Source organism: Spermophilus citellus, assembly GCF_964194105.1.
Source record: "Spermophilus citellus genome assembly, chromosome: 3".
In the NCBI taxonomy this organism is placed as follows: domain Eukaryota; kingdom Metazoa; phylum Chordata; class Mammalia; order Rodentia; family Sciuridae; genus Spermophilus; species Spermophilus citellus.
This window is the reverse complement of record NC_138184.1, coordinates 72,638,129-72,655,649: the sequence shown is the minus strand read 5'-3', so window position 1 is coordinate 72,655,649 and position 17,521 is coordinate 72,638,129. Positions and strand designations below refer to the sequence as shown.

General features: G+C 48.6%; 2 protein-coding genes across 5 annotated transcripts in view; both read right to left on the bottom strand.

Annotated features, from left to right (window-relative positions):
• Positions 1-44: 44 nt before the first annotated feature.
• LOC308643353 (carbonic anhydrase 15-like) lies at positions 45-7,051 on the bottom strand (the record flags this gene model as incomplete). The annotated part of the gene is made up of 8 exons (XM_081283241.1): positions 45-269; positions 388-554; positions 652-718; positions 1,044-1,136; positions 1,242-1,402; positions 1,903-2,073; positions 2,602-2,637; positions 7,039-7,051. The coding sequence occupies 8 exons, from the start codon at positions 7,049-7,051 to the stop codon at positions 45-47; spliced, it is 933 nt and encodes a 310-aa protein (XP_081139367.1).
• DGCR2 (DiGeorge syndrome critical region gene 2) overlaps positions 6,862-17,521 on the bottom strand; it is a 93,795-nt gene continuing 83,135 nt past the window's right edge. For 3 of the 4 annotated variants that reach the window (XM_081285867.1, XM_081285868.1, XM_081285866.1), the window contains 4 exons: positions 16,094-16,297; positions 10,172-10,324; positions 8,985-9,221; positions 6,862-7,580 (listed from right to left, as the gene is read on the bottom strand). In XM_081285867.1, the coding sequence (XP_081141993.1) occupies positions 7,324-7,580; positions 8,985-9,221; positions 10,172-10,324; positions 16,094-16,297 (851 nt within the window). In that variant the 3' untranslated portion in view covers positions 6,862-7,323. The remainder of the gene's footprint in view (positions 7,581-8,984; positions 9,222-10,171; positions 10,325-16,093; positions 16,298-17,521) is intronic. The other variant, XM_081285869.1, reaches the window with a different exon arrangement.

Sequence of the window (17,521 nt, the reverse complement as noted above, 5' to 3'; positions counted from 1 at the left end):
TCACTGTGCATTGTTTATTGTGAGAGGGAAGTCATACTTGAATTCTAGGGGTCCTGCCAGACCACCAGGCTGAGCCCCAGGACCAGCAGAGCCCTGTGAACACCAGCCAGGATGGGGGATCCTGGTGGAGCTGCTGCTCGAATAGAGGCTTTGGGGGAGGCCAAGATGCTGCGCCCTCCAAGAGGCTGCAGAGGGTGGAAATTATCCGTGAGTGGTTCAGGGTGCAAGCCCAGCATCCCAGCCTGGGGCACAGTCTGGAACTGGGCTACCTGAGTGTTCAGGGGAAAAAAAAGATGGGTTAAGATGGGGTGGGGGTAGGGCAAGCAGGGGAGGGTTGAAGCCACCGGAAGTAGGCAACCTGGCCCAGGGTAGGGGCAGTGACCCCACCTGCACACGTCCAATAGGTACGGCATTCTCGAAGACCGTCCAGAGCACAGAAGGCTCACAGCCGGGCGTAGTCAGTGATCCAGAGTAGCGATAGTAGCACAAAAGCCCCAAGGGGCCTGGCAACAGTGAGGACAATAGAAAGGTGGATGTCATATTCACTGAGACACCTGGGAAGGTGAGGATAGATTGGAACCTCCCTCCCTGAGCCCTACCCTCACCACCCCAGCAAATTCCAGCCCAGATGTGACCCCAGCAGCTCCTCACCAGGTATAGACACATTTTTCAGGCCCAACACAATAGGAGAGAAGTTGGCATTGTCCTGGTCCTGCTCCTGGGAAGGGATCCCAGTGTGAGTGGCCCTGACTGGAAGGTATGCAAAAGTAGGAACTCTGAAAGTAGTGGGGAGACTCTATGGGAAATTCCCAGTGGTAACGGGGGTCTGGGGGATCTGCTAGGGAGAGGGCCCGTGGGAGGTGACAGTCTACAAATCCACAACATCCCATTGGCCCTGTCCTTCCACAGAATCCTTAAAATTCTACAAACTTTATAGATCTCTGAACCATTTCTTACTCCAAAGGCCCACCCTGCCGGCTCCACACCCCTTCAAACTGCCCTTTCTGGGAAAGCACATGAAGCCTCAATAGTTCTTCCCTCACCGCCAACAGCACTGCCAGCACTGCGAGACCATCAGGGTGATGTCGTGCCTCCTCCATGCTCTGGTACTTTATATTTATGTGGACAATGTGCATCTGGGGAGGCAGAGACCACAGGAAGTACCCAGCTTCCCTCTCCCTCCATGTTCCTCTGACCTCTGTGGGGCACTCCTGCCACCCTACCCCCCATGCCTGACCCACCTCCATGGAGTAGCGCTGTCCATCCAGGCTGTGCTCCGAGCCAGTATGCCCTGGGGCCCCCCAGTGAAAGTGCAGCTGCAGAGCTCGGTAGGCAGGTGGTGGCAGCCCGGCTCCCCAAATCTCCAGGCCATTCTGCAGACCAGTGTCCATGTGGAGTAGCACTGAGGGTGAGGGAGCATATGACACTCTTTCCAGCTAACTCACCACCACCTGCAGTGGAAATTCCTCACCAGCTCAACAGGGGAGAGGGCTGCCCTCCTGAGGTAGGCACAAGGGCTCCCAGCTATGTGTGGTTATGACTACTGTCCAGGTAGAAGATCCTGGGAGGAATTGTATCTTCTAGATGTGTCCTGAATCCCTGTCCTCAGGGCCTGTGGCTGGCTGCAATTTTTCCAGAAGGTCCTGATATCTATGGGGATTATGCTGGTCATTGTGTGTGGAATTTCCTCTGCAATGGAGATTCTTATTTTTATACAGGTGTTCCCATCCTTGTTTATAGCTTTCTAGCCCAGTTGTAGGGGTCAATGACTTTTTTGGAGGTTTTATATGGTGGTTCAGCTCCCATGTGTGAGTCCTGATCCTCGTGTATTCACTGCAAGTTCCCTTCTGCTTTGTGGGGTTCTTGACCTTTCTGTGGGAGTTCTGACTCTAGGGTGCTGACCTGTATGACCATCATTCTCCAAGGACCAAGGGCCTGGAGGTGCCAAGTTGTAGCCTTGAAAGATGAAGGGCTGAAGAGTAGAGTCCTTCTGAGCCAGGTGAAGGTCGATGTTGATGGGTGACTGGGTTGGGCCTCCACAAGCAGGGGCTAACTCCTTCCAGTGAGTGGGGCCTACGGGAACAAGGTTTAGGGTCCGTAGGGTAGATCAAGGAGGTAGTCTGGGGTGGAGAGGAGGGTGGACCCCATATACCCAGAGAATAGCCCAACTTCAGGAAACTCCTTTCTGCTCCCTCCATGCACCTAGAAATGTCACAGCATCCCTTTCCCCCCATCCTGCACCTGACCTAGCCACCAAGTCTGCAGGCAAATTGCCCCACAGAGAGGGTGAATGGAATCTACTACATGGTTTCATACCCACAATGGGGACCTCCACTACATGCACACAGTTGGGCTAGCCACACTGACAGGCTCACAGACTGACTGATATGAGCAGGCCTGGGATCCCAGCAGACCCAGACATATATACAGAGGAACAGTCACATGCAAGCTGTCTGGTGTCCAGTCACTTGGACACAGAACATAGGAGCCTGCAGAGAACACAGAAGCATAATATGCAGTCTGTCTCTTGATCACACTTGCACCACTCTTGGCTCCAAGGCACAGACCAATTCCACACAGCTCATGCAAACCTTTCCTCACCACACTTTGGGTCCTGGGAGTCGTAGCACCAGGTACCTGCAGATAGTAAGCAGGGGATTGAGCTGAGAGACCTCTACAAACCCCCATCCCAACTGGGCACAGGAATGGAGAATGGGACTTGGGCCAGGAGAAACCTCCCAAGCCCCCTCACCTCAAACTACTGGCAGTACCAAAAAGGAAGTGGAGAGTGGCGGGATTGGACAGATAGGGACACTAGATGGGCAGAGTTCTGGCGCTCACCCTCTGAATATGCGGGCACCATCAGCTGCACCGCGAGGAAGAGGAGCGCACCTAGCCCAGCGCCTGCATGGTGAGGAGGCGATTGCAGCTGGAAAAAACTAAGTGGAAGAAACCTTGGAGCAAGGCTTCAGGTGAGGCTGCTACATATTCATTAGTGGGATAGGCTAGGGGCGTGGCTAAATCCTGTAGGCTAGTGGGGACAAGGCAGCAACGGAGAGGGTCGGAGCCCAGTCAAGGCCACCAAGAAGGCAGGGCTCCAAAATCACCAGGCACACGCCTTGATCCCAGGGCTTCAGCAGCATGCCAGCATAATGACTGACATTAATAGCGCAGGGAGATTATGTGCCCTATTATTTCCATTTACGGTAGATGAAACGGGACGCTGGGGACTAGAAGTGACAAGTCAAAGCCATCAGCAAGGAAGTTAGTTGTTCAAAGGATGAGGACACCTTGGATCCCAGCGCCAGTGACTTGGGAGGCCAGGATGGGAGGGAGACCTGAGAGGACGTTTCTTGCTTTACAGCAGGCCTGGGACCTCCAACCCACCCCCAAATCACAGCCTCTTCCCTACCTATGCCTCTCTTTCCAAGGACTACCCTACCAGAGTGTCTCAGGGAAGCTTCAGCCTGGCCCCTTGCCCTCAAGATTTGGCAGCAGCTCCACAGATTTGTGAGACTCCCAGTTCACTCTCCTGGAAAATGATTCGTCTGCTTCTGGTGCGGTTCTGAATACTTGTGGGTGTGAGTAAAACTGGGCTAGCGCATTAAGCGCACGTGAGATGGGGTGGAGGGACACCTCTGTACCTGGCGCCTCCTTCCAATCGCCAGCGGGTCAGGCGCTTGCAGCAGCGGAGTGGGGAAGGGGGCACTGTCCGTGGTGCTGAGACAGGGCCATTTAGCCTTCCTACTTCTCCAGCTCTAGCAGATGTGTTCAGGAATGAGAAATGAAGAAATGGAGATACCACCTCTATCAAGAGACTTACCAGTTCCTTTTTGACCCTCAACACCAGCGTGCTAGGTCTGCAGTGCCCCCATGGGGGGGGGGGCACCTGCTGACACCTCCTGGGCCAGAAGGAGTCTAGATTATAAGGGTGAGCTTGGATGAACCCAGGGTTCTCAACCTGAGTCTTATTTTCAAAGGATACTTGGAGAACGTAAGTTAGAGTAAGTTCTTAGTACCAGACCCTGCCCCTGGTTCTCACAAATGATAACAGCTCTCCCAAACTTTTCTGCAAGTGTTCCAAAGCCCCAACTCTGCTAAGCTCCACATCTCCCCGCTGCCGCCCCCCCAGCTCTTCTGAGTCATCTTCTTGCCAGCTGAGTGAGCCCCAGCAGGGCACCTAGTCCAAGTCTCACCTGGCCCTGCCCCAGTTCCTAGAAGCAGACCTCCAGTTCTCACTGGAAAAGTAAGCAGTTTGTCTAACCCATTTTACTCCAGAAGAGTTCCAGAGGGCCCCAGCCCCTTCCCCATCCCACATGCACTTAAGAGTTCCTCTCTGGAGATGTCGAGTAGTCAGATCGCTATCCTGAGACCTAGCCATGTACTAGCTGGGGCTTCAAAACAGGTCTGAAGAGGCACCAGAGGCCAGGGGTGCTTCAGAAAGTTAGATGGCTTGGGCTGCAGGGAGAAACTGCATATAGGCACCTGAATGGCTAATAGAGCTTAGAGTTGGGGTAGGGGATCAAGGTTCAAGCTGTCCCACGCCTGGCCCATCTGATACTGTTTCCCAATAGTCAGGATAGCCTGCCTGGTCAAGTAGGATGCAAAGCAGCCTTGTCATTCCCCTAGCAAAGCCCAGGACAGCAGGGTTTGGGTGTCAGAGGGAGGGAGCCAAGCACAGGGCTGGCCCCTCTTGTTGCACACTCTGCCTGGAGGCTCCAAATTCAGATCCATCTGGTCCTCAGCCAAGAGGTGTCAGGGAGTCTGCTGAATAGCAGGTGCCCTAGTCACTCTCACCTCGGCCTGTGGCAGCTCTGGGAGTTTTATCACACTATAAACGAACCACACCTCTTCCAGAACACAAGTTTATTTGGCATTTGGATGAAATGGTTCTCACAGCATTTTAAGAAAAGGATTAGTGTCAACTGGACCAAAAATACACCTGAACTAAAACCCTTAGTGAAAGGAAAATGTAAAAACAAGCATTGAGACAATGTACAGTATCAAATTCCACCTCTACAAGGCAGGTCAGGGGGCCCCAATCAGAAACAGTGGCAAGGCAGTCCTGGGGGAGGGGGCCCTCGAGGGGGCCCCTCCCAGGAGCTTGGTCGGTCCCTCCAGGGCCCTATTATGGAGTGGGTGGGGAGCATCTCACACAAGAACACAAGTCTCAGCAAGGCTGGCCTTAGGATTCTTTATCAATCAGCCTATGGAGTTCAACCAGATCTTACAAAGGATGGCACACAGGATGACAGATGGCAGGTGGGAACATAAGGGCAGATCCCAGCTCTCCTTGCTCCATTCACAACTGTCCCCAGCACAACACCTGGAGCTGCAATAGTGTCTCAGCAGTCCTGCAAAACAGGCCTTCTGACCAGCCTCAGGACATCAGTGGGCTCTGTACCCCAAGGGCCAGCCTGATGCTTCCCAGGAGAAAGGAGCCACTGGGCAATACTGGAAGAGCACCCATAACAGACCCCTGGCTAGATCCAAAGCAACCCATCCTCTTCCTCAATGCCTCCTCTAGGTGCCTGACTGGCCCCAATAGTCCTTTGGTCCCCAGAGGAAGCTTCCCAGGTCCACACCCCTCATGCCAGTTGCCCTGTACACATAGTTCTGAAGTCTTGCTGAACTGCTGGTGCCATCCCTATGTGTGGGCTCTGCTGGGGCATTCCTCAGGATCCTTTTGGGTCTCCAGGCAACAAGACTCTTGATGGCTGCTTTAGAGTATGACTGCCCAGCTCAATGAACATATTGGAGACACAACATGTGTCCTGCTTTGTTCTCAACAGTGGGTGTGGGGTCCTTGTGGCTATGATTCCAAGGAAGCCCTCTGATAAGAGAAGCACAGCCTCTAGATCTGGCTCCTGTGGGCCAAGCCCAGGAACAGCTTGTTTAATGACAAAATTTATACCTCCAGTCAGCTCTGGTCAGGTCTAGGCAACTTGTAATTCTTCTGCACAGAAAGAAAACAAGTTTCCAATCAGAGAATGTGTCTAAAACTGAACTATGCACAAAAGCCAGTCACCACAAAGTACCACTGAACCATATGCCTTAGTCACTTCTTCCCATTGATTTTCCTCAGTGGCACAAGGTGGCCAGATCCATGATCCATGGGCAAGGGCAAAGGCTTAGACATGGCTCTGTCTGGAAACCTAAGATGAAATAGCCAACTTGGGAGAGTAGAACCCCAACTGACCCCAAGTTCCTGTGAACCATCACTTGCAAACATCTGGCCACATACAGACACACAAGGACACACACACAAAAGAAAAGATCCAGACATTCAACGTAGAAAAGATATGAATGTGCTAAAAAATCGCACAGAACCCGCTTAATCTCCAAACTCAGAAATGCTAAAGGCCTGTGTCATGAGACAAGAAAACTGCCCTGAACAGGCAACAGGGTCCCATGGACAAAAGACCCCCAGCACCCAGTACTGCTGAGGGGTGGGAAGGTGTGCATGCAGCCACCATGCACTGAACTCCACTGGTGGCAATGGTGTAAGAAGTGGACTTGCAGAAGATGGACACAGCCCAGGATGTTCCTTTAGCCACCCCTTGCCCCAAAGAAACAATCCTTTATGGCACAAACAAGGTGAGGTGGAAGCATACCAGGCCCAGAGCAGACAGAAGCCCGTTTAGCGCCTAACCCTCAGTGTAGACCCAGCGCCTCCACCTGGGGGAGCCATGCACAGCAATGCACTGGAGATGGGAGGGGTGAACTTGGGCCTCCTGGCACAGAGTTGGGTTTCACAGAACCCAAGTGGAAAGTGGGCAGTAAGTTCAATTTCCTTCTAGCCCCCTTCTTGGGGCTTCAGGTATCTTGACGTTCACAACTATACTGGGAAGGGTTATGAGTGTCCACAAAAACCCCCTTCCGCCTCCTGGGCATAAATGGCAGCCCCGTGCTCCACCTGCCCTGGAACTCAGCAATTGGTTGGTGACTGGCCAGCAGACTTCACTGGGTGGCACATTATAGTGAGCAAGCCCAAGATGTGTTTCATTTGCGCATAGCTCAGTACCTTTTGTTCCCTACCTCCGAAACGCATGGTTTGAACATTTTGTCCTTCTCCCATTTAAAAAGGGATAGTGACCAAAAGCTATGCCATGTTTGTGAAGCCCTCAAGGAAACAGCACAGATGCGTGCTCCTCTTGGAGGGAGGCTGGCCGCATTCTATGTACACACACGCTTGCCAGTGGGTATGCAGCAGTGGAACAGGGTCCAGGCTGTGGCAGGGCCCCTGCAAGTCTCCCACAGGAACCAATGTCTTCTTGGCAGCCAACAGGTGCTCTAGCCCATTGGAACTGTAAGCTAAGCCATCTACACCATGGTATTGAGGGAGCCACGATTATGGCAGCCACCCACTGGTGGCACCTCTGCAGTTGGGGTGTTCCCACTCTGGGGAGGTTCTGGGGGCACAAGCAGGGTGCTGCTGCTGTCAGCAGAGTCTTCCAGGTCTGCTAGGGAGGCCCCCGCAGGGGGCAGAGGCTGCTCCAAGTGCCGAGGCAATGCACCTTCAGTGTCTCCATCCCCTGGGTTCAGTGGGCCAGCCTCCACAGGCTCAAAGGCATCATCGTCTGTAGGAAAGAGAGGAAAGTGAGAGCCTGGTAAGGGGGACAGAACAAGGCTGAGCAGACCAGAGACAATCCTGCCTGAACATTCCCACCATTACTGGATGGTGAGCAGGCCTTGGTGGCCCCACTGGACCTCAGATTCTGGAGAAGAATCCTCCCCGCGTTGGCCCTATAACATACTTTGTGGCCAGCTGCCTCTGTGACTGGCATCTGTTATGTGCAAGATTGAGGTCAAGCCTGACAAAACAAACCATATGGTGTCTGCAGAAAGCTTTGGTTCAAGAGAAGCTTTGGGGGAGGCAGTCTGTTCCCTTCATTTTACCTACCTAATTTTATGGACTCCTTTTGAGAGCTGGTGGTAGGAGATCCCAATGATATACCCCTCCCCAGGCCAACTTTCCTTGTCACCCCCCCCCCACACTGTCCTGCAGTCTGGTCTATGAGGTGTCCGAGACCACCAGCAGCAGCTCTTGAAGCATCCAACCTTGGCCTCATCCCTTTTTCTGTGATGTTGCGGATCAACTCAGAGCCTTGCACATGCTAGGCAAATGCTCTACCACTTGGTTATATTCCCAATCCCTAAACTCTGTAACAATCTCTGTCCCAAGGGCAGGGTAAAAATCCAAGACATTCCAGTACCTTGAAACCATCAGCAGTGCTAGTCTCAGGACATTCTGCTAAGGTATGTATGCATACAAGGAGCCAGCTGCCTTGGGGTGGGGTACTGCCTGCAATACTACTGTGGAATGGAGTTTTAGAGGGTATAACACAAAAGGAAAAGTGGTAGGTAGCACCATACTGCACTCTAAGGACAGCAATGGGCCAGACAACTGGTGGGGGTGGGGCATTCGACCTTTCTTCTTAGCTAGAGTCATGGGAAGGACGACTTTTAGGATCAGATGGGCAATAGACTGAAGCAATTGGCCCCTCTCCCAGAGCTGCATCCCAGCATGACATAAAGAACTGACATGACAATGTCCCTTCAGCTCACCACATGTGCACATGTATCTTTATAGCCAGGTGGCTCACTCCTGGGTCAGTCCCATCTTCATGATCAATGTTGCAGGGTACCCTATCTCTCCAAAGAGCTGAGCTGAAAGGACCCCAAGGGCTACTCAGCTAATGGGTACTCATGGGAGGGAAAAAAGAGAAGTTCCTGTCCCAGGCTTCCCCAGAGCTCTTTACATAGATATGTGGAAGAAGGCCAGGACAGAGTAACCAAGCCTCTTCTGCAAAACCAACTCTAGGATTAAAGCCCTAAAGGGAAAACCAAAGAGAAGACCAAAGAAGGCCACAGTGAAGCGGGGGACCCCAGTACTCTAGAGCTGAGAAATATCTGTGGTCTTGGCCTTTGGTGCCCAATTGTTTGACAATTCCACGTTCCCTCTTCCTGGAGTGGGTAGGCACCTGCGGGGTCGTAGAATACACTGTCGGGGTTGATGGAGGCCTCATAGGGCGGTGGTGGATCATCAGGCTGGTCGATGTCTGGGTACTTATAAGCTGTATAGGGAGGCGGAGGGTCGTGGAAGTGGAAAGTCCCGCCTTCCCCATCGTCAGAAAGATGCAGTGGGGTGAGACCTGTGCCAAATCCGTCTGGGCCATAGTCAAAGCCAGGGATCCTCCGGCCAAGGTTGAAGTGGTGCACTGGGCCGTCGAAAGTGAGAAACAGGAGCAGAGTTGTGTCACTTGGAGAAGAGCTGCCTGGTTCCTGAGCCCCCCTCCCAAGATTGGGCCTGCCATCCCCAAGTGTCACATTCTATACCCAGCTGCCCACATTCTGCATGTCATAAGAGAACTGTGACTTGATCTGAATCTCCTGCTTCCCATTCCCTCTGCCAATGTGCCATCAACCCTTGCCCCCACAAAACCTGCCATTTTGTCTTATTACTTTTACTACCACACCCTCCAGATCTAATGTGCTTCTGGATGTCTAACTCATGAAGGTCTTTGACTTCAAAACCTGGAGCTTAGTGAGGATTAAGGAAAGCTGGGAGGAAAAAGGGTTGCCCATAGATGAGAAACCAAGGCCTTAGCAATATGAATCCTTCAAGCCTGACCTGGGTGCCCTAGGAGGCACCGGGGGCCCTTCACACAGCAGGCAAGGTACCTCTTACTAGTTGCCACCTGCCCCATCCCTCTCCATACTGCAAGAGGGGCTTTCCAGTTTGGCTTGGTACACTGCTGAGGAACTCTGGCTAATGAGGGCAAAACACACCAAAATGGTGTCTGAGGCACCTCTTCTGGTCACTGCGATGGAAACATCACTGCCTGAATAAACAGTAATGCCCCTTCCTGCTGTGAGGATAGGAGAGCAGAAGCTCTGTTAAATTTCAGCCTGTGAACTGCTCAAGTACCCACCAGTGTCACTGCCTCCCCAGGGGTGTACTTGGCCTAGGAGCAGGTGCACAGCTGAAGAGGGGATTACCTTTGCATTATCTTCTGTGGCAAGAGGGCCTTCCTCCCTAATTCTCTCACCAAGGAAACTGCTGGCACCTCACCTTACCTCTGACTCTACCTTGGTGGGAACACAGGAAAGGGAAGACCTGGAGATGAGGGCTCAGGTGCCACCACTGTGGCCCTTGGAGGGCACTCACAGTTTGCTCCAATCAGTGACTCAATGCGCTCCCGGCGCCTCTGGCGTAGCCGGTGGACCATGAAAAGCAGCAATGAGAGGATGAGGAAGGAGGAGATGCAGCTGACGACTAGGCGCATTCCACTGGCCATAGAGTCAAACAAGCTGTTGCCGTCTGTGAGGGGGGAGGAAGGAAATCCACTGGTCTGAGAAAAGGAGCTTGCAGGACTGGGGGTATAGCATGAGGTCAGTCCTAACACACATTAAAAAAAAAAAAGAAAAGAGGCACTTGCACTGGAGGATGCCAGTGCACTTGAGAATTAGGATAGAAGGTAAAATGAAACTGCTTAAAATGGAGAACACTGTGACAATACCAAAAGCAGAAAGGGTAAAGTGGCTCAGGAGGAATGTTTCCACATGGAGCCCTTCTTGAGGTATCCTCACCCTGCTCTATGACAGAGTTGCTGTATAGCCTCAACTCTGGCTCATTCTCCCTGGGTAACTGAGTACTTCCAAGAGCTGCCAGACTCTGGTGGCTATTGTGTACAAACTTCCCTCTGTTACTGAGCAAAGGTAAAGAGTTCTGTCTCAGGACAGTCTTTTCTAGGAGACAGAACACAAGCTGCACTGTGCACAAATACAACTGAGGCACAATATTTCTGCAGAGGCCACATGCCATTTCCCAGGTGCACAGATGCACATGAGGCCTGAGCCCTCCTCGGTCAATAAGACATGATATTGCAATCTCTGCTTCCCTGAGCTCACCCAGGTGAGACAAACATGACCTGCAGAACCATTTTCAATTATGTCCAATGCCCCCAAAACAATGAAGCAGGGTCAAGGGACAAAGGTGAAAGGTAGAAAATGATCCATAAGATAGTGGGGCCAGGGTAAGGGAAGGCCTTACCAGGGTGCTTTCCATCCAAGGCCTGCGGCTCTGTTACCCAGTGAGAAAAAGCCAGGGTAAGGGCAGGCAAATGTCCTATCCCAAGTGAGTAGGGTCTCCCTCAATGGAGCCATTGGGAGGTCTGGAGAAGTCTTAGCTCTATAGAGCTTGGATTAGGGAAGCTGCCATAGGAAGGAAAGGTTGTACAGAGGAGCATGAAGGTTGGGGAATCCAGTGAGGAGCTGCCTACACCACCCACCCAGAGAAAATGACTAAAGCTCAGATAGGGGGTGGTGATAGATAGAAAGAAATGATAACAATTGAGATTTACTATGATTCACTGATGGACTGGGGAGGAAGGCAGGGAGCACCTGCTGCTGCCACACAGGGGTTTCCAACAACTGTTAGGGATAAGACTTAAAAAGCACAGTCAACTTGGGTATTATTCACAAAGGGGCCTCCACTGCAGCTGTGATTTGACACAATCCATGGCATACCAGCTCTGGGCACACCCATGCAAATGAGCAATTGAAACCCCAGTGTTGAACTTCAATGAATGTGTACACAATGCAAAGAGATGGTATCCCATAGCTAGCTTGTTCCAAACCAACACAGATGGCCAAAGCTTGCTCCTATCCTCTTCCTGTGGAGTCAGAAAGCATTTCCAAAACCTGCATTTGTTGCTGACAACACTTGTGAAGTGGACATGTGAAAAATACATCCTTTTACCAATTAGCTGCTTTTCTGGATGCTGCTGACTCTCCTCCAAGGAACATTTCAAGGAACCCCATCAGCTCAAGGAGCTGGTTGACATGGTTGTTAATTAGCAGCCAGCTCAGGTTCCCAAGGGATTGTCTAAGGAAGCAGTCCCTCTGCAATAACTATTAGTTCCTTATCAGTTCTAAAATACACCCAAGAACACGGTCAAGGTTCCCAACCATCCCTCCACAATGAGACGAGGAAGAAGCATTTTCTAAAAAACCAAACCATTTGCAGTCACATACAAAGCCTGTCCCAAAAGCCAGAGGCCAGAGTAGAAGTCCTAGGAAACCCATGACATGGTTATTTACTTTATGGAGTCCTAGACAGTGCAGACAGGACTGTCTTCTGTCTCCCAGCTACCCCTAGGCTCCCAGAGGACATATCTTCTTGGGGAGATGCTATTCAGGGCACCTTCAGTCCATCCAGCCCAGTCCTTAATCTGATGTCTGAACAACTCTAAGTCCCCAGGTGACCCCCAGTCAAGACGAGAAGGGCTCCACTGATGAGTACCCAGTTTCACTGAACTTGGTTACATGGTAAAAGATTGAAAAGATGATATATAGAGAAAGTCAGAAAGAATCAGAGGGCTTAGACTCCAATGTGGGCTCCACTACACCACAAACTGCACCGCTGGGCATCTCACTGTAGCTTAGCTCTTGGGGCCTTGAGATATAAGGGCTGCATTTAAGCATCAGTGCCAGAAGGGGCAGGTATGAGAATTCCAGTTGCTGTATGCCTGAGCCAACACTTGGTGCTGTCAATTTTATCATTTTAGAATTTCTATTGGGTATGGTACTTCATGTAGATCTGTTTCACTAATAACCAACAATGAGCATTTCTCAGGTGTTTCCCTGTCACTATCTATCTTCTCTGCTGAAGTACAATTTAATTTTTTTTTTGGCATTTCTTTTTTTTTTTTAATTGGTTGTTCAAAACATTACAAAGCTCTTGACATATCATATTTCATACCAATTTAAATATTTTTTACAACCATTTTTCAAAATGGTTATTCTGTTTTCTCATGGAGTTTAGAGTTCTTATATATTTTAAACATAAGAACTTTGTCTGATTTGTGTTTTGCAAATATTTTTTTCCTCAGTTGAAGTGGCTTGTCTTTTCATTTCCCTATCAATGTTTTTTTAAAAAGAGAGAGAGAGAATTTTTAACATTTATTTTTTAGTTTTCGGTGGACACAACATCTTTGTTTATATGTGGTGCTGAGGATCGAACCCGGGCCGCACACATGCCAGGCGAGCATGCTACCACTTGAGCCACATCCCCAGCCCCTTTGAAGCTGTTTTTAAAATTTGTTGATCCATCCCAAGATTACAAAAATTCTTCCAGTTTCTTCTAGAAATTTGATAGTTTTTTTTTTTTTGGGGGGGGGAGGAAAAGGGGTAGGGTACCACGGACTGAACTCAGAGACACTCAACCACTGAGCCACATCCCAGTCCTATTTTGTATTTTATTTAGAGACAGAGTCTCACTAAGTTGCTTAGTGCCTCGCTTTTGCTGAAGCTGGCTTTGAACTTTCGATCCTCCTGTCAGCTTCCTGAGCCCTGGGATTACGGGCTTATGCCACTGCACCTAGCTAGTTTAAGGTTTTATAGTGTGATTTATGACAATTTTGAGTTAATTTATATATAGTAGGAGGTACAGCATAAGGTTAATTTATTTTTTGCATGTGGACATCCAACTGTTCCAGCACCATTTGTTGAAAGACTATCAATTTTTCAATGAATTGCTTTTGCATTCAAATATCACTTAACCATTTAGTGTGGGTATTTTGTTCCAACAGTCTACATGTTTATCTTTTCATGAGTATCACTATTTTGATTACTAAGGCTTGTATATAAGTTGTAAATCCTCCAACTTTATAAAAATTACTTTGCCTATTCTAACTCCTTTGCTAATCATTGTTAAGTTTTACAATTAGCCTGTCAATGCCTACAGAAATGTCTGCTGTAATTTGGTTGGTATTGCATTGTATTTATAAATAATTTGGGGAATAATTAAACTATTAATAATATCAAGCTTCATGACCCATAAACATGGCATATTGCTCCTTTTATTTATGCCTTTAATTTTCTTTATCAGTGTTTTATATTTACAACCTAAAGAATACACAAACAGCTGGATGCGGGGGTGCACACCTGTAACCCCAGAAGCTCAGGTAGCTGAGGTAGGATTGTTCAAGGCCAGCCTCAACAACTTAGCAAGGCCCTAAGCAAACTAGCAAGATCCTCAAAAAATAAAAAGGGCTGGGGATGTGGCTCAGTGATTAAGTGCCCCTGGCACACAAATAAACAAATAAACAAATATAATGCCAAGATATTAAAAAATATTTAAGCATTTCATGAGTTTTGGTGCAATTATAAATGCTACTTTTCTTTAAAATTTCGATTTTCAATTGTTACAGGTAGTACGTATAAACATGATACATTTATGTATATTGACCTTATTATCTGAAGACCTTGCTAAACACACTAGTTCTGGTAACTTTCCTGTAGATTCTATGGGATTTTCTATGCAATCATGTCATCTGCAAAGAGCAATGGTTCCATTTCTTCCCTCTGGCATAAATGCCTTCTCATTTCGTTTCTAGCTTTGACCTTGAGTAAATGTTGAACAGTGATGAGAATAGACACTTTTATCTTATTGAAGGGGACACTGAAGACTAAGACCCTATTCCCAGCATCTCCACTTATGTTTAGCAGGGTCTTGGTTCTTGGTACAATATGAGCTCTTTCCAGGAGAAGGCCTTTGGATGAAAATCAGAAGCCCTTTGAAACCTGGCCACATAATAGGCAGAACAGGTTTTAGCTGAGCTGCTCTGGTCATGCAGAGAAGTTGCCTGCAGCATCTCTGGGCTCTCCCAGATGCACTGAGGGTTCTACTCTGCAGAGATGTCCTCAGGCCTGGGCAGGTTCAATAGGCTACACATCACAGATGAGTCATCCTCTATAACTCTGGTCATTTTTACAATGCTTAAGACAGAGTAGCAGGGCAGCACTAGGAGACTCCTGAGAAACAGAACCAGGAACTCAGATGGCACGGTTTGTGAAAGATCAGAGTTCAATTCCTATAAAAATTAACTGAGTTGATGGTTTGGAGTAATGTGAGTAGGGGCACAGGAAACTTGATAAGCACTCAACTTGGGGCTTCACATGACTCTGTAGGGATGTATCATGCACAAAAAGAAAACTGTCTACCACCCTGACAGATGGGGGAGGCCTGAGTGCCACACTCACTAGTCTCAAGCTCCAGGTCCCCCAGTGTGCTTGGGTGTAAGCACAGCTTGTGCACCTATGTACAGCCAACTGCATGTGTCTGATGGTATCAGGCAAGGGTACCTGCTTATGCCCTGCCTCTGACATCTTCTTTGAAGAATGGCTCTGTCCTGGGTAACTCTCCTGGTGTGAAGAACACTGATAACACTCCATTTAGGAACAGCTCTCACTATAATGGCCTCACACTTTGCCTCTAGCCTCTCTTCCCTGGGGATGGAGACAGTCTCCACACCTATTCAAGCTGCTATTCTGAAGGATCTATGGGTCCAGGAACTTTCATGAGTCCCTGCCACTTCATTCTCACATTGTGGCACTCCCAAAAAAAGAAATTCATGCTTTGTATACTTAATACCTGTATTTGTGAAGAGTTGCCAGAAGCATTGTGTGTGGTAGTGAAGCATGCCATGCAGAGTGTCTGATGGGTGTTAGTAAGCCTAGGAAGAAGCAGGACTCCATCTGCTGTTCTTTTGTTGCAAGCAGGATGAGCTGGGTTATACTGAAACTAGATTCATGTCTAGTGTTCACTTGAAGCACCACCTAGTGGTGAGGAGTTTTATTTTAAAACTGAAGGTGATATTTCATCTTTTTCTTGAAGACTCTATCAGTAAAAATTGATGAATATAAGCAAAGACATATCCTGCCATAATAGAAAGAGGAAGAATCTGAATATATATAGTTCTGCAGTCTAGCTCTCAGTTTTAAAAAGAAAGAAAGATTGGTTTGAAGCTGCCAGTTTCAGTTGATTTGTGAACAACCAGTCACCCCAAAATTCATGTTCATTTGAGAATAATATCTATTACTTGAGAATGGGAATGAGGCAACATGAAGGGTTAGCGGTTATAGGGGACAGGTTGCATGTGAGAGTGCTATGACCAAATAGTGCCATCAGTGCTGCACTATATGCAATGAGCTCTTACAAGTCCCCATCACTGAGGAAGCAAAAGGACATCTAGCTTCTGGCCCTGAAGGGGGAAAGTGACTCAGGATCCACCATCAAGAGTCTCACCTGGGTCCAGACACATGAACTTGCAGCATTCCTTGGGGTCTTTGCGGTACTGCTGACAGCCCTGAGGCCGCTCACAGAGGGCGGCCACACACATCTCAGGCTCCCCTCCATGGCAGGTACAGCTCAAGCATGGGTCATCCCCTTTGGGAGTGAAGTAGAATCCTTCATCAACCACGTTGTCCTTGATGTCGACACAAGTTTGACCTGCAATGGGCACATACGTGCACAGATGTATGCATTATCAGCAAAAGAAATGCTGATTCAATCCACCTGGGGGACAAATTGAGGCGCTAGCCAGATTGTGTATGAGTCCTCCCCATGCAGGAATGCTGTGGATCTGCTTAACAGTGCTAGGAGCAATTGTCTGACAGCAGATGATACAACACACTTTTACAACAAAGCATACCTGGCCAGGGTAAATTGAGCCCACAGAGTGCAGAGGGCTAGAAGAGAGAAGTATGCCAGATTCCAGGGTGAAGGTCCCTGCAGAAACATTTGCTTTTTTTTCCCCTTCTTGTACTAGGGATTGAACCCAGAAGTGCTTGCTACTGAGCCACATCTCCAGTCCTTTTTCATTTTTTTATTTTGAGACAGGGTCTCATTACGTTGCTTAGGGCCTTGCAAAGTTGTTGAGGCTGGCTTTGAACTTTCAATCCTCCTACCTCAGCCTCCAGAACTACAGGGAGAGATTAGAGGCCTATGCCGCCACGCCTGGCTAGCATTTGCTTTTAAGTTGACTCAAACAGTTTAGATTCTTCAATTCTAAGACATAGCTGCTATGGACATTAACCATTTTAAAACCAGAATGTCTCAAATAAGTTTCTAAGAAGCTGCTGGTTCTGCTTGTGAAGATGATCTCCTGAAACACGTGGTAAACTCTGCATAGAGCTGAACTGAGACTAGAGTAAGGGAAACAGTTACAATCAGATCCTTAAGCTGGTAAGCAGACATAACAGATACCTGGGAATGAGATAAGGGATAAACTAGGTTGGGTCCTCAACAGGGCACACCTGGTGAAAGGCAAAGGGATGTGAGAAAGAAGTTTGTTCCAATCTCCAAATGGAATGGGGAGGTCTAGAAAACAACTTTTCAGAAATTTCATGACCATGGGCCTCAGTTAAGATTGGGGTCAAATCTATGTCAGCCATTTAGTCAGGAATTCCCAAGGGAAGAAATTCACATAAGTTAATCTCTGCTAAAACAGAGAAAAGAATGAAGAAAAATGAACAATTTTTAGAAGAGTATGGGATACCATTAAGTACACCAATATGTGTGAAATGGGAATACCAAAAGAAGAGGAGAAAAAGGAACAGAGAAAAAACAAAATCCTACACAACCAGGAAATGCAATAAACTTTAAGTAGGATAAATGCAACAGAGCCACACATGGACCCATTATAGTAAAAATGCCGAAGTTTAAGACAAGGTG